We start from the raw sequence: 14,198 nt of genomic DNA on the forward strand, positions 1-14,198 counted from the left end.
ATCCAAAAGCTGACATATTCATTTTACATGTGAACAAGATGTCCTATAAACTCTTCATACTTAGGATGATAATAATAGTTAGCATTTATATATCACTTTTACATTTACAAAGTGCTTTAAAAATATTATCTCTTATTATCTTCACAACAACTCCTGGAAGTAGGTGCTATTACTATCCCCATTTTACAGATGAGGAAACTGAGGCAGGCAACACTTGAGTGATTTGCCCAGGGTCACATAGCTAGCAAATGTATCAGGCTGAATTTGAACTCAGGTCTCCTTAACTCCACATCCAGTGTTCTATCTATCATTCCACCTGGCTGCTTTAACTGGAAGGTACGTATGAACAAGAAAGTATTGGGTTGCTTGTTTGTTGGTTTGTTCTTGACTCAAGATCATCCGACACTTTGGGTGACATGTCATGGAGCTGGCATCTGCTATCACCATGTCTGCCAAACACTGGCTCAAATATTGTGAGATTACCCAAGGTAATTAAGGTGTGTATGAGGGGTGAGGGATGAGGGACAGACAAAATGGTGTCCTCTATGATGCTGCATTTAGTTATTTGTGTTAGTTCACACACTTTCTGATCTAGCCAAACTGGCCTACTAACTCTTCCCTATGAATGACATCCTATCTCCTACTTCCATCCATGTCTTTGCAAAGTGGTCCACCATGTCCAGAGCACATAACCAAAGTTCTTCAGAGAGACCTTGAGAGTATTCTTTTATCACTTCTGACCTCTGTGTGAGCACTTGTCTTGGGTGAGTTCTACGTAAAATAGTCTTTTAGGAAAACATACATTTGGCATTTGAACAATGTGGCCAGCCCATCAGAGTTGCACTCTCTGTAGTAGAGTTTGAATTCTTGGCAGTTTAGCTCAAGAAAGAACTTCAGTGTCTAGCACCTTATCCTGCCAGGTGATCTTCAGAATCTTCTTAAGACAATTCACATGGAAGCGATTCAGTTTCCTGGCATATGGCACTGGTATACTGTCCAGGTTTCACAGGAATACAATAATGAGGTCAGCAGAACAGCTCTGTAGACCTTCATTTGGGTAGGCAGGTTAATACCTCTTTTGTTCCACACTTTCTTTTGGAGCCTTCCAAACACTGAGCCAGCTCTAGCAATGTGGGCATCAAACTCATTATCTATGTGTACATCCCTGGAATGTATATTGCCAAAGTAAGTGAACTTAGCAATAGCATTCAAAATTTCTTCATTTGCTGTAACCAATGGTTCCATGTGTGGATGATGTGGTGCTATCTGGTGGAGAAACTCTGTTTTCTTGGTATTAATTGTCAGACCAAAATGAGCACATGTGGCAGAGAATTGATCCACTTTCTGGTGCATCACAGCCTTAGAGGCTGCTTTGAGTGCACAATCATCTATGAACAAAAGTTGTGCACCAACTCTCCCTCCACTTTCATCTTGGCTTGTGGCTTTTTCAAGTTAAATAATTTACCATTAGTGCAGTAGCTGACCTTGATGCCATTTTCATCCTCGTTGAAGGCATCTGACAACATCACTGAAAACATCATGCTAAGAAACCATCATGGGAGCATGTATGTAGCCCTGCTTCACTTCATTGGTGACTGGGAAAACACAAGAGCACCATCCTTTATCCAGAATCTGTGCAAGAGTGCCAACATGGAGCTGGCATAAAATACTGATGAACTTCTCTGGGCAACCAAATTTTGCTATCATCTTCCACAAGCCCTCCTGACTGACAGTATCAAAAGCCTTGGTTACATTGATGAATGTTGTATACAGACCTCTGCTCTGCTCCTGCCATTTTTCCTGGAGTTATTGGTCATCAAACACCATGTTGACCATTCCTTGGCCTTTCTGAAGCCACGCTGGCTCTTAGGTAGATGACCATCTTCCAGGTGAAGAATCAGCCTATTAAAAAGGACTCTGGAAAGAATCTTGCTGGCAACGACTAAGAGAGAGACCCCCTTGTGATTGATGTTTTAATACAGTGGAGGCCAAATGACAGACACTGAATACAAATAAAAGGAGGGGAGGGCGTTTGATAGGCTAGAATGTTGAGACCAATCTGATATGCTAAAATTTAATAGGATTAATGTCAAATTCTACACTTGAGTTAATTAAAAAATCATCTTTATGAATGCAGGATGGGGCAAGCATGGCAAGATAATAGTTGCTATGAAAAAAAAGATACTAGGCTTTTTCATAATTCAAGATATGTCCATAGGGTGACATAGCATCAAAAAACACTAAATGTGAACTAAGCCTCTAAACAAATTTTCCAACAGATGCTCAAACATGCTTATTTAGAAGGTATATCATCCCCCCTGCCCCAGGCTAATAACCACTCTCATAAAAACCAAACATTATTGATTATTACACTAAGAAGGGATGTGCCCTTTAACTTTTACAGTATGGCACTGACATTGTCCATTGTAACAGACCAGTATTTTGTTGATTTCATGTATGTTGCAGCCACTGTGTATATCACTCTGCTATCATTTCTCTGGATCACATCTATAAGTCACTCCACAGGTCTCTGACCTCTTTATATTTCATTGTGTTCCTAAATCTTCTCTAAATAATTCTCCATAGCGACTGCTTAAGGACACTCCCATTCACAGAGGCAAAGGACTTATTCACAAAAATCTCTGAACTGTGTATATATGCGATTGAAGGCAACTTTAAGTTTAAAAGTGGTAATTTTAGGACAAGTAAAGGGAAACACTACTTTATACACTACGTAGTAAATTTAGCTTTTTTTTTCCCTGAGAAGTGATACATACAGGATGAAAGAGTAAAAGGAGGTTCAAGAAAGGTTTACGTTAATTCACAGATGAATGAATGAATGAATTATAAACATTTATTTAGTCCTTACAGTGTGGCAAACATTGAGTTTTAAGTGCTGGGGATCAGAACACAAAATTGAGATAGTCCCTGCCTCAAGAAGCTTACTTATTTTTTATAAAAATAATTTATTTTGAATTATCAACAATCACTTCCATAGGCTTTTGAGTTTTAAATTTTTTCCCCCTCTCTCCCCACTTCCCTCCCCAAGATGGTGTGCAATCTGATATAGGCTATACATATACATTCCTATTAAACATATTTTCACATTAGTGATATTGTAAGTAAGAATTAGAACCAATAGGAGGAACCACCAGAAAGAGGAAACAAAACATGACAGAAGAAAAAAAATAGCAAATAGTATGCTTCGATCTGCATTCAAACTCTATAGTTCTTTCTTCGTATGTGGATAGCATTTTCCATCATGGGGCCTCTGGAGATGTTTTAGATCCTTGTATTGCTGAGAAGGGTTAAGTCTATCAATATTTGTCATCACACAATGTGGCTGTTACTGTGTACAACGTTCTCCTGGTTCTGTTCACTTCACTCAGCATCAGACCATACAAGTCTTTCCAGGTTTTTTTGAAGTCAGCCTGTTCATCATTTCTTATAGCACAATAGTATTCCATTACATTCATATACCACAACTTGTTCAGCCATTCCCCAATTGATGGGCATCCTCTCAATTTCCAATTCTTTGCCACCACAAAAAGAGCTGCTATGAATATTTTTGTACATGGGGGTCCTTTTCCCATTTGTATGATCTCTCTGGGATATAGCCCTAGAAGTGCTATTGCTGGGTCAAAGGGTATGCATATTTTTATAGCCTTTTAGGCATAGTTCCAAATTGCTCTCCAGAATGGTTGGATTATTTCACAATTCCACCAACAATGCATTAGTGTTCCAATTTTCCCACATCTTCTCCAACATTTATCATTTTCCTGTTTTGTCATGTTGGCCAATCTGATAGGTGTGATGTGGTACCTCAGAGTTGTTTTTATTTGCATTTCTCTAATCAATAGTGATTTAGAGCATTTTTTTCATATGACTATAGATGGCTTTAGTTTCTTCATCTGAGAACTGCCTGTTCATATCCTTTGACCATTTATCAATTGGGAAATGACTTGTATTCTTATAAATTTGACTTAATTCTCTATATATTTTAGAAATGAGGACCTTATCAGAGAGACTGGTTGTAAAAATTCTTTCCCAATTTTCTACTTCCCTTCTAATCTTGGTTGCATTGGCTTTGTTTGTGCAAAACCTTTTCAATTTAACGTAACCAAAGTTATCTATTTTGCTTTTTGTAAGTTCTCTATTTCCTGTTTGGTTATGAATTTTTCTGTTCTCCATAAATCTGATAGGTAAACTATTCCTTGCTCTCCCAGTTTGCTTATGGTATCAGCCTTTATATCTAAATCATGAATCCATTTAGACTTAATTTTGGTATATGGTGTGAAATTTTGATCTATGCTTCGTTTCTGCCATACTCTTTTCCACTTTTCCCAGCAGTTTTTGTCGAAAAGTGAGTTCTTATCCCAGAAGCTGGGGTTTTTGAATTTATCAAATAATAGATTACTATAGTCATTGACTACTGTGTCTTGCATATTTAACCTATTCCACTGATCCATCACTCTTTTTCTTAGCCAGTACCACTCTATTTCTTTCTTTCTTTCTTTCTTTTTTTCTTTCTTTTTTTTTTTTTAGCAATCTGGGGATTTATTCCATTAGAGAATGTCCAAGTTAGGGTTTATTTGCCCTTTTGGGCTTTGAGCTTTCTTAGGTAGAACTCAAGCTCTTTGCCTTCGAGCACATAGCCATCTGCTCGGCCACACTGGCCTGGCCTCGATGTGATGCAGGCAAGTAGCTTGCCCTACTGGAACTGTTCCTTCAGAAGTGAGCTGATCTTGGCATTCTTCTTCCATTCCTCACATTTCTTCTGGATCTTCTTTGACTGCTTTTTATTTAAAATTTCTTCCTCCTCAGGAGTCAGCTTGGCTCCCTTCTTCCGGCCCAAGGGCAGGGCATAGTGGGACTCGTACCACTGGTGGTATGGGGTGCTATCGATGAGCATGATACAATTCTTCACCAGCGTCTTGGTCTGGATCAGCTCATTGTTGGATGCATTACAGATCACATCAATAATCCTTGTTTGTTGGGTACAGCACTTGGAGCCCCAGGAGAAGCTGCCCACGTCCAGCCTCAGCACCCTGTACTTTTTGTTGCCCCCTCAGACTCGCACAGTGTGGATGCGGTGGGGGATGATCTTGGTGTTGGCCGGCGGGCGGCCCAGCTCATATTTGGGCTTCTTGTGGTAGGGCTTACGCTTGCCCCCGGTCTTGCGGCACTTGTGCCAGTTGTCCCGGGGATCCCCATGGTTGGTGCGAACTGCAAAGAGGAACTACCACTCTATTTCTTAGCTAGTACTGAGCTTACTTTCTAATGGGGGAGCCAACATGTATATTTCTAATAGGTTATTAAGAAAGGAAATAAGTGTTTATGAAATACCTACTATGCGTCAGGCACTGTGCTAAGTGCCTTACAGATATTTACTCATTTAATCTTAACAAACCTGGGAGGCAGATGCTATTATTATCCCTATTTTGCAGAGGATAAAACTGAGGCAGACAGAGGTTAAGTGACTTGCCCAGGGTCACACAGCTAGCAAGTATCTGAGGTCAAATTTCAACTCAGGTCTTCCTGACTCCAGGTCCAGCACTCTATCCACTGAGAAATCTAGCTGCCTTATTAAGGAATATGAGCTTGTTAGGTTCTTCCCTTAAACATCTTGAGGTTGATGTGATAGATGATCTCTAACTAAAGTTCTTTTCTGCTGCCTCAGATTAAAGATGAAGGTGACCCCAGGCTCTCAAAGGGGTGCCAGTGGAACACCCACATGCTGGTGGGTTCTACCAACCTAGAATGGCTTTGAGTTTAGGCCTGGTGAGAGATGGTTATCAGAGGACTTAGCCTAACTCAGTTCAGAAAAAGTTCTTCATCCAAGCTGAATTGCTACATGATATATATTTTTGCTCACAACTACTTTTCTAAGTAACAGAGTGCAACTTGAGATTCAAGTAAGTTCTGCCCCTGAGACATAGTGACTCTATGACCTTGGGTAAGGCTGTTAACATCTCAGAGCTCTAGTCAGCTTTCTACAGCTATAAGTTTCAGAGATGGTGCTGACCTGAATTGGTAAATGACAAGGACGTCAGGGGTCTAGTCACTATTCCTTAACTCATGAAACTAGTTACTAAGGGACTGATGAAATCACTGATCTTCTCAAGTATTTAACTAGGCTTTCTCACAAGTTGTCCCTTTACATCACTGTTAGAGACAGAATATTGGGCTAAGACCATGGGTGAGTAACCCAGAGGAGCAATATCTTATGTTTTATACGTAAAGTTAGGAGCATGGAAGGCTGAGCCAAACAGTTCATATCCATGATAAGCTTTAAGATTCTGCTGGCTGAGGATCCCAAATAGCAGAGTGAAATCCAAATGATGTCACAGCCTTCCCTTTGGACTTGACCATGTTGCTTGGTGCAGTACGCTGCCCCCAATTAGAAACTCAGCCAAATCTCAAGACAATTGCTTTTCACCAAAGATCAGCAATGACTTGTGCATCACAGCAGACTTGGCCACCCCTATCTTTGACAACCCAAAGGGTTGAGACATGGTTGTAATTTATTCCTGCAGGATTGTGTCATGGAGATAATGAGTGACTCTGTGGATTATAATTCTCCAGGTTTTCCAGGGGATTAAGCTTGTGAACAGAGGAATTGGGCTTCACTTGACAATTCCTTCATGATGGCTGCTTGTGATAGTAACCCTTAAGCCAAAGTTCAGAAACTCACCTGAGTTCCATATACGTACTATGTAGATTTATAGGTGTGTGTGTGTGTGTGTGTGTGTGTGTGTGTAGGAGGTGGTGGAGTTGAGATATTATTATTACTCCTTTTGAATCAGGGACATTCTGAGAACTCAGAAGACACATCATACCTGTGGCTACGACATGCCTTGCCTCCACCAAATTCTGATGATAATTACAATAGATAGCATTCATATAGAGAACTTAAAGGTTTACAAAGTACTTGATGTATGTCATGTCATCTTAGTATCATGACAAGCCTGGAAGGGATGAGGGAATGGAAGCTCACTGAGATCAGGTGACTTGCCCAGGGTCACACAGCTAGTAAGTATTGGAGGTATGATTTGAAGTCAGGTCTTCCTGACTTCTAATCAGGGATGTGCTGGTGCCAATTTAAACTGGCTTATGAGAGCCAGTTGTTAAATTTCAGTGTGAGCATTTATACTTTGGAAATCAACAAATGCTACAAATCAGAGCTTCATTTATTATTTTGTTGATTGTCGACTTAAGAAAGTGATGGAGAAATGTTGATAACTTTAGATTAAACTTAAAGGTGTACTGTAGGTACATTTATTTTATTCAGAGAGTTACCTGCTAAATATTTACCAGCACACCTCTACCTCTGATTGAGTGCTGATTGAGAGGCAGAAGCCATTTCCAGTCATTGTGATCTATATCTTGCCACCAGACCCAATTGGCTCTGAAGGAGAAAGTGAGACGGGTGACTTTGCAAAGCCCTCCCTCACTTAAATCTAATTCACTTGCAAGTCATGACATCATCTTCCTGGTATCATAGTCCTCTTTCAGAAGGAAGGACAAACAACAACAACATTGAGAGGCAGAGTGGTGGGCCAGAGGACTAAGGATCCAAGTCTCACTTCTGATACTTAACTAGTTCTATGGCCATGGGTAAGTCATTTCACCTTGGAATTAGTCTGAGTGTGAGATTAGGGGGAATCTGATATTTCTCACTTATAAAATGGGGATAACACTGGCATTACCTACCTCAGAGACTCATGAGGCTCCAATGAAATGATGTGTATAATGAACTTTGGAAACCTTATAGCATAACGTCAATGTGGATTTATGTTTCTTTTCACTGCACCATGAGCAAATGATCCTGACACTATCCTCCTGGATGGGAGAGTCATATAGAATCAGCAGGTCTGCTTCTCATCTATGGGAAGTCATTCATTCACCCCTCTGTTGTGTTACCTGGTTTTGGAATGTTATACGTCCAAATATGTCCAGTGCGTTTCTAGGCTTAATAGGTCTCCCTGTCAGGAGTTTCTTTTACAGATCATGCCTCAGATAGCAGGATAACAACAATAACAACAGCAGCAGTTAGTATTTATATAGCCATGTATATGTACCAGGCACTATGCAAATCACTTTACAAGTACCCTCATTTGATCTTCTGGGAGACTGGTGATATCATTATTTCCATTTTAGAGAATAAGTGACTTGCCCAAGGTCACATTGTTAGTGAATGTCTGAGACCAAATTTGAATTCAGCTGTTCTTGACTCCAGTTCTAGCGCTCTGTCCAATGTACCACCTACCTTCTTAGAACTGGCAGGGTCCTCCGAGGCTAACTTGCCCAACTCCATTGTCTTACAGATGAGTAATCTGAGGCTCAGCTAAGTGACTTGCCTAAGGTTATGCAGGGACCTAAATCCTTACTGCTTAGGCTTATGCTGTTTACTTCCTTCAAGGAGAAGGATCTACTGGGGGAAAGTTGAGTGGGAATAGCAGATTCATTAATTCACTGCTGATTATCCATGGTTAAGAGGTTATAGGGAGGAAAAGGGCCATCAAATTCCATACATAATTTGACTTATCATTAGAGTCAATAACTTAACTATTCCTCTCTCTGGTATAGATCAAAGTCTTAACAAAATTCCCCAAACTGATTATAGGGCAGCTAGGTGGTGCAGTGGATAGAGTGCCAGGCCTGAAGTCAGGAGGACCTGAGCTCAAATCTGACTTCAGACACTTACTAGCTATGTGACTCTGGGAAAGTCACTTACCCCTGTTTGCCTCAGTTTCCTCATCTGTAAAATGAGATGGAGAAGGAAATGGCAAACCACTCCAGTATCTTTGCCAAGAAAACTCCAAAAAGGGTCATGAAGAGTCAGACACAACCAAAAAATGACTAAACAAAACTGCTTACAAGTAATAAAGCTTGATCTGGTTTGGTTATACTCTGTTTGTTTTTTTTTGTTGCCTAACTGATTGAGGCACGCTCTACTTACCGTACCACCTAGCCACCCTGCAGACAGAGTAGGTTTTTATTTTTCCCATTTTATACATATACAGCATAGTTAAATGACTTGCCCAAGATCATATAGCTATTAATTGGCATAGAGAGGGTTTTCTAACTCCTGGGCTGGTATTCTTTTCACATTGTAGAAGGAGGTCTTGATGATTCATGGACTAGTTCGGGAATCTCTGCCATGAGATCCTAATAAACAGTGAGCAGGGTAACAATGTTCAAGAATGTCACTCTCCTCCTGGCCTCAGTTTACTCTTTTGTAAAATGAGAAGGTTGAACTAAAAGCTCTTTCTTAAGTCTTATGGTTTTGTGATTCTATGAAAAACAGCGGGCAACAGCAGGGAGAAATTCTTATATATTAGAGGCTTTATAATATAGTGGAAAGAAAACTTGACTTGGAGTCCAAATATCTGGGATTAAATTTTGATACTCAATAGTCATGTACCCATGGAAGAAGTTTGTGTCTGTCAAGTCATTCACAAAATGGGAATAATAATGCTTGTACTGTGTAACCTCACAGAACTATTCTGAGGAAAGTGTTTTATAAACTATGAAGCAACATATGGATATAAATTGTGTTTTTGATTATTAGGTGGCTCTTTCCCACTTATACTGCATTTTATAGTAACAATGCTTCGGCAAACATTTCTTGATCCGATCCTCACTGTGTGAAGTAAGCAGAGCCACTGGGGCTTTACCCAGGGAACTGAGTTAGGGGGCACCAAATTTAGACTCACCGAGGACACTTGTAGTCCCTTCAGAGCCTTAGGAAATGCAGAATTTAGTACCTTGTTAGCAGGAATAGTTTTCCTTCTTCCCCTGCCCCATCCTGCCTCTTGCTTTCCTCTCTACAGGGTGTTAGCCCATGGGCCTGAAGTCCTGGAGTTTGTGATACTTGCCTCAGGCACAGGAGCACCTAGTTATAGCCCTGGAGGTAAGGCAGGATGTTGTTGTTGTTCAGTTGTGTCCAATTCTACTCTACAGTCACTTAGGGTTTTCTTTTTTCTTTTCTTTAAATTTTCTTTTAAATTTAAAATTTTATTTTTCATTTCCACAACACAGTGCAATAAAAAAGATTATTGCATATGAAATTGTAAATCTACTATGCACAACTTGCTATTCCTTTCAAATATACAACAAAATTATCTTGTAAATTCCGCCTCCTCTCCCCTCCCTCCACCCATGGCTGCCTTTAGACACAAATAGGTATATATACAAAGATACTGGAGTGGTTTGCCAATTTCTTTTCCATTTCTCTCATTCTACAGATGAAGAATTGAGGCAAACAGGTCAAGTGATTTGCCCAGAGCCATACAAGTAAGTGTCTGAGGTAGGATTTGAATTCACTAAGATGAGTTTTCCTGACTCTAGGCACTCTACTCACTGTGCCACCTAGCTACCTTGCAGGCAGGGTAGGTTTTTATTTTTCCCATTTTATACCAGCATAGTTAAATGACTGGCCCAAGGTCATATGGCTATTAACTGGCAGAGAGAGGACTTCCTGATTCCTATGCTGGTATTCTTTCTACATTGTAGAAGGAGGTCTTAATAATTCACAGATTGGTTCACGAATCTCTGTCATGAGATCCTAGGTTGATAAACTTGAAGGAAAGCACCTTATACGTCATAGAACCCAAACTCTCTCATTTTCCAGATAAGGAAACTGGTGAAGAGAGAGATGAAGTGCACTGTGTTCAATTATGAGGTCCATACACAGCTGTCTGTGGTCCTGGATGCTCAGGGGTGAACCCTCTGTCTACTGTTGACTCTCAAACCTCTTCTGACTACGTTGATGTTGACTGAGGCCCTGCTTGTGAAAAGATAGTCATTTGGGGGTGGGCAAAGCCTGTTTCCAGTTGGAGCTCGAATGTCAGAATGCGTTTGTTGCCATAACTATGCTGGGACGATACAGTTTTTGTTAATCTTTGGTCTGCCTTGTTTGTATTTGATCTAAAGGCAGTGAACATTCTTTGGTTTCAGCCTTGGATTTCAGAGCATGGCTCTGCTGCTTCTGAGCTCCCCTCAGCTGAGAGTGCCATGGGTGATAGAGCATGGAAGATGAAAATGTTATGGCAGCTTGATTCCTCCAAATAAAGCTAAGTGCTTCTGCCATGAATCATTACCCATATTGGAAACCTGACCTGATCCTATCTAAGCAGCCCACCAAGAGTAGGACCTTACTAAGAGCTTCTCTAGCCAGAAGCCACTGGCTTTGGAGTCAGATACTGGAGTTCTAATTCTGTTTCTCTCAGTTAGCTTCAAGTAGCTGGGTGGTGCAGTGGGTAGAGTGATGAACTTGGAGCCAGAAAGTTGTTGTTGTTGAGTCATTTCAGCTGTGTCTGACTCGTTTGTGACCCCATTTGGGGGTTTTCTTGGTAATGATATGGGAGTGGTTTGCCATTTCCTTCTCCAGCTCATTTTATAGATGAAGAAACTAAGGCAAACAGAGTTAAGTGACTTGTCTAAGGTCACATGGATAGTCAGTATTTGAGGTGAGTTTTGAACTCAGATCTTCCTATCTCCAGGTCAGGTACTCTATCTACTGTATCACCTCACTGCCTGGAGTCAGGAAGACGAGTTCAAATCCAACCTCAGACATTTATTAGTTGTGTGACTCTGGGTAAGTCACATAAACATTCTCAGTTTGCTTATCTATAAAATGGGGATAATAATATAACCTCTTCCTAGGGTTGCTGTGAGAATAATGTGAGAAAATATTTGCAAAGTACTTTATGAACCTTAAAGCCCTATATAAATACCAGATATTATTGGCTATTATTACTTGCTACCTGTGTAACTTGGGCAAGTCACTCAACCTCAGTGGGCCTCAGATTTTTCTACAAAATGAAAAGCATCGGATTCTTGAGAATTCTTAAACCTTTTTTTTCTCCCAGTCCGCCTTAATTCTAGTGCCTTCCCTCTGTTGATTATTTCCAATTTATCCTGTCAATAGCTCAATCATATGTAATTGTATGTGCGTTTTCTCCCCCATTAGAGCGTGAGCTTCTTGAGAGCAGAGACTGCCTTTTGCCTTCCTTTGTATCCTCAGTGCTTAGTACAATACTAGGTGCATAGTAGGTGCTTAATATTTATTGACTGATAGATTTTTTTGTGTGTGTCATGGATCATTGTCAGTGTGGTGAAAACTATGGATCCTTTCTCAGAATAAAGCTGTTAGCATTCATAATGGAAGGAAATGTTAATTTTAGTTAATGAAAATAAAGGAATAATTTCCCCACCTCCTCCAAGTCCACAGACTGATTCCCTGAAATTCACCCACAAATTCCTTGGGCATCCATGGACCTCAGGTTAAGAACCCCTGGACTAGATACCTCCCTTTGATCTCCATTCCTGTGAATTATGAAATCCTAAGGTATAGGTTGCCTCTACAGTTCAAAGATTCAAGCTATGTTTATCACTGACTGGGAGGAATGTCTAGGGTGAATCTCAAAGTCAATATTTCTGTCCAGCTGGTGGAGAGGCAGGAGAGCCAATCCACTGGTAAAGCTCCCAACGGAGACACCAGGGAACGACTTTGGGATGTGGCAAAGTTCTCTTATTTCTTCCCAAGCCATTCCTCCTGTGTACCCCAAGCCCCTAGACTCCACTGATGATTTCTGCAGGAGACACATTTAACCGGGAGGAAACTTAAAGCATTTTTTTCCCTTCTTTCTCTGCTTGTTTTTAAATTGTTCCTATGGAGAAAGGGGAGAGACAGAGGGAGGAAAGGAGGGGGTGAAGGAGGAATGGGGGCAGGGGGGAGGCTCATCTTAAGGGTTAAAGCAAGATAGTGCTGTAAAGTGATTCCAGATGTACCAATATTAATATCTTTCTCTCCCTGATGAATGAGAAGGTATGACCCAGTTAGGAAACTGCTAAAATTACAGGCGCCGCTGAGACCTCAGCTGATGCCCTACCACACAGATTTTTATCCTTACCCCGGCAACTGTAATGCTGATGAGCAGCCCGGATCTGCTGGAGCAGACGCTCCAAAGCTTCATTCTGTCCCTTGTGTCTGGGCTCTCTGCCGTCATAGTCTTTCCAGTCTATTGAACAAAAGAAACAAACAGAATGAAACATAAGGGAGAATAGGGAGTTCTCTCCTCGATCTGCTCTGGAAGTAATGACTGTGCTTTTTGCTTGGGGGGAGATGATTGGTACAGCATTCAGAGCACCTATGGAGAGCTAGGAGTTAATGCCAATGGCTCCAACAGCTGCCATTGCTCCTACCTATCCTCTGGGGCAAAACAGTCCTTATCATTGCTTGGGATTGAGTTCAGTTGTCTTAGAACAGAACAAAATGAGAATGGAAAGCCAAAGGAAAGGATGGAGTTTGGCAGTCCCAGTTGCCCTCCGACTCCCTATCTTTGTTACCCCAGTACCCAAAGCCCTAACCCCATCGCAAAGGGAGGAAAGAAAAGGGTGGACATGGCACAGACCAGATGAAATTCATGTTCCCAATGCTTTTATTGTAGCTTTCACACTTTTAGCCAAATTGAAGTTTCTTTCCAAGGAAAGAGTATGCATCAGATGCCAAGAAACAGAAATCTACATTTTGCTCTAATGAATGTCTGCTTTCGTTGGCTGGCACAGGAATCCTGTAGAGATTCTGAGCCACCAACCACCCTGTCTGTTCAGGCTCTAAACATACAGTATTAACTTACATGGCAAATTCAAATTGTAGTACCCATCTGAGCAACACCACCCTCCCAACCCCCCACCTCTACTCACTCCCTAAAATTTCATTCCATTGGTTTTAATGGAGATCAAAAGTAATAACCCTTACAGGACTGGCATCAATATTTTAGTTGTGCTCTCTGTGTGTTCTGATGTTTTCAGCAGGTCAGGAGCTCCTATCCACCCGCCACCTCCCAAAAAATTGTTTCTGAATTTATGTTTCAGATGCAACAAATTTTAAGACACTCTCTAAAAATGCGATGTGAATTCTAACTTAAATTTAATGTAGGCATTTAATACCTCTGTAACCAGGCAAACACCCACTTAGTTGGGGGACCTCCATCACTATGGGGCTTTAACAGAAGTCATGGGAGGTTATATTACATTAAACTTATTTTCACTAACCACCAGTTCACCAAAACTTTAGGCCTGCAAATATAATCCAAGAAAATTCAGTGATTCAGGAGTCACTCTCAGTAAACTTGTTTTTTTTTTTGGCCGGGGTAGCTATATAGCTGTAAAGAATGTAGCTATTCCCT

The 14,198-nt window shown here is 40.8% G+C and overlaps 1 protein-coding gene and 1 pseudogene across 1 annotated transcript in view; both read right to left on the minus strand.

The window, feature by feature from the left end:
• ANKFN1 (ankyrin repeat and fibronectin type III domain containing 1) overlaps positions 1-14,198 on the minus strand; it is a 184,966-nt gene that overhangs the window by 67,183 nt on the left and 103,585 nt on the right. Inside the window, 1 exon segment of the mRNA XM_027870305.1 lies at positions 12,921-13,028. Coding sequence (XP_027726106.1) covers positions 12,921-13,028 — 108 coding nt within the window.
• On the minus strand, positions 4,589-5,296 carry LOC114049103 (annotated as a pseudogene).

The sequence above is a fragment of the Vombatus ursinus genome, unplaced genomic scaffold (genome assembly GCF_900497805.2).
Source record: "Vombatus ursinus unplaced genomic scaffold, bare-nosed wombat genome assembly UNPS02014797.1, whole genome shotgun sequence".
Lineage (NCBI taxonomy): Eukaryota > Metazoa > Chordata > Mammalia > Diprotodontia > Vombatidae > Vombatus > Vombatus ursinus.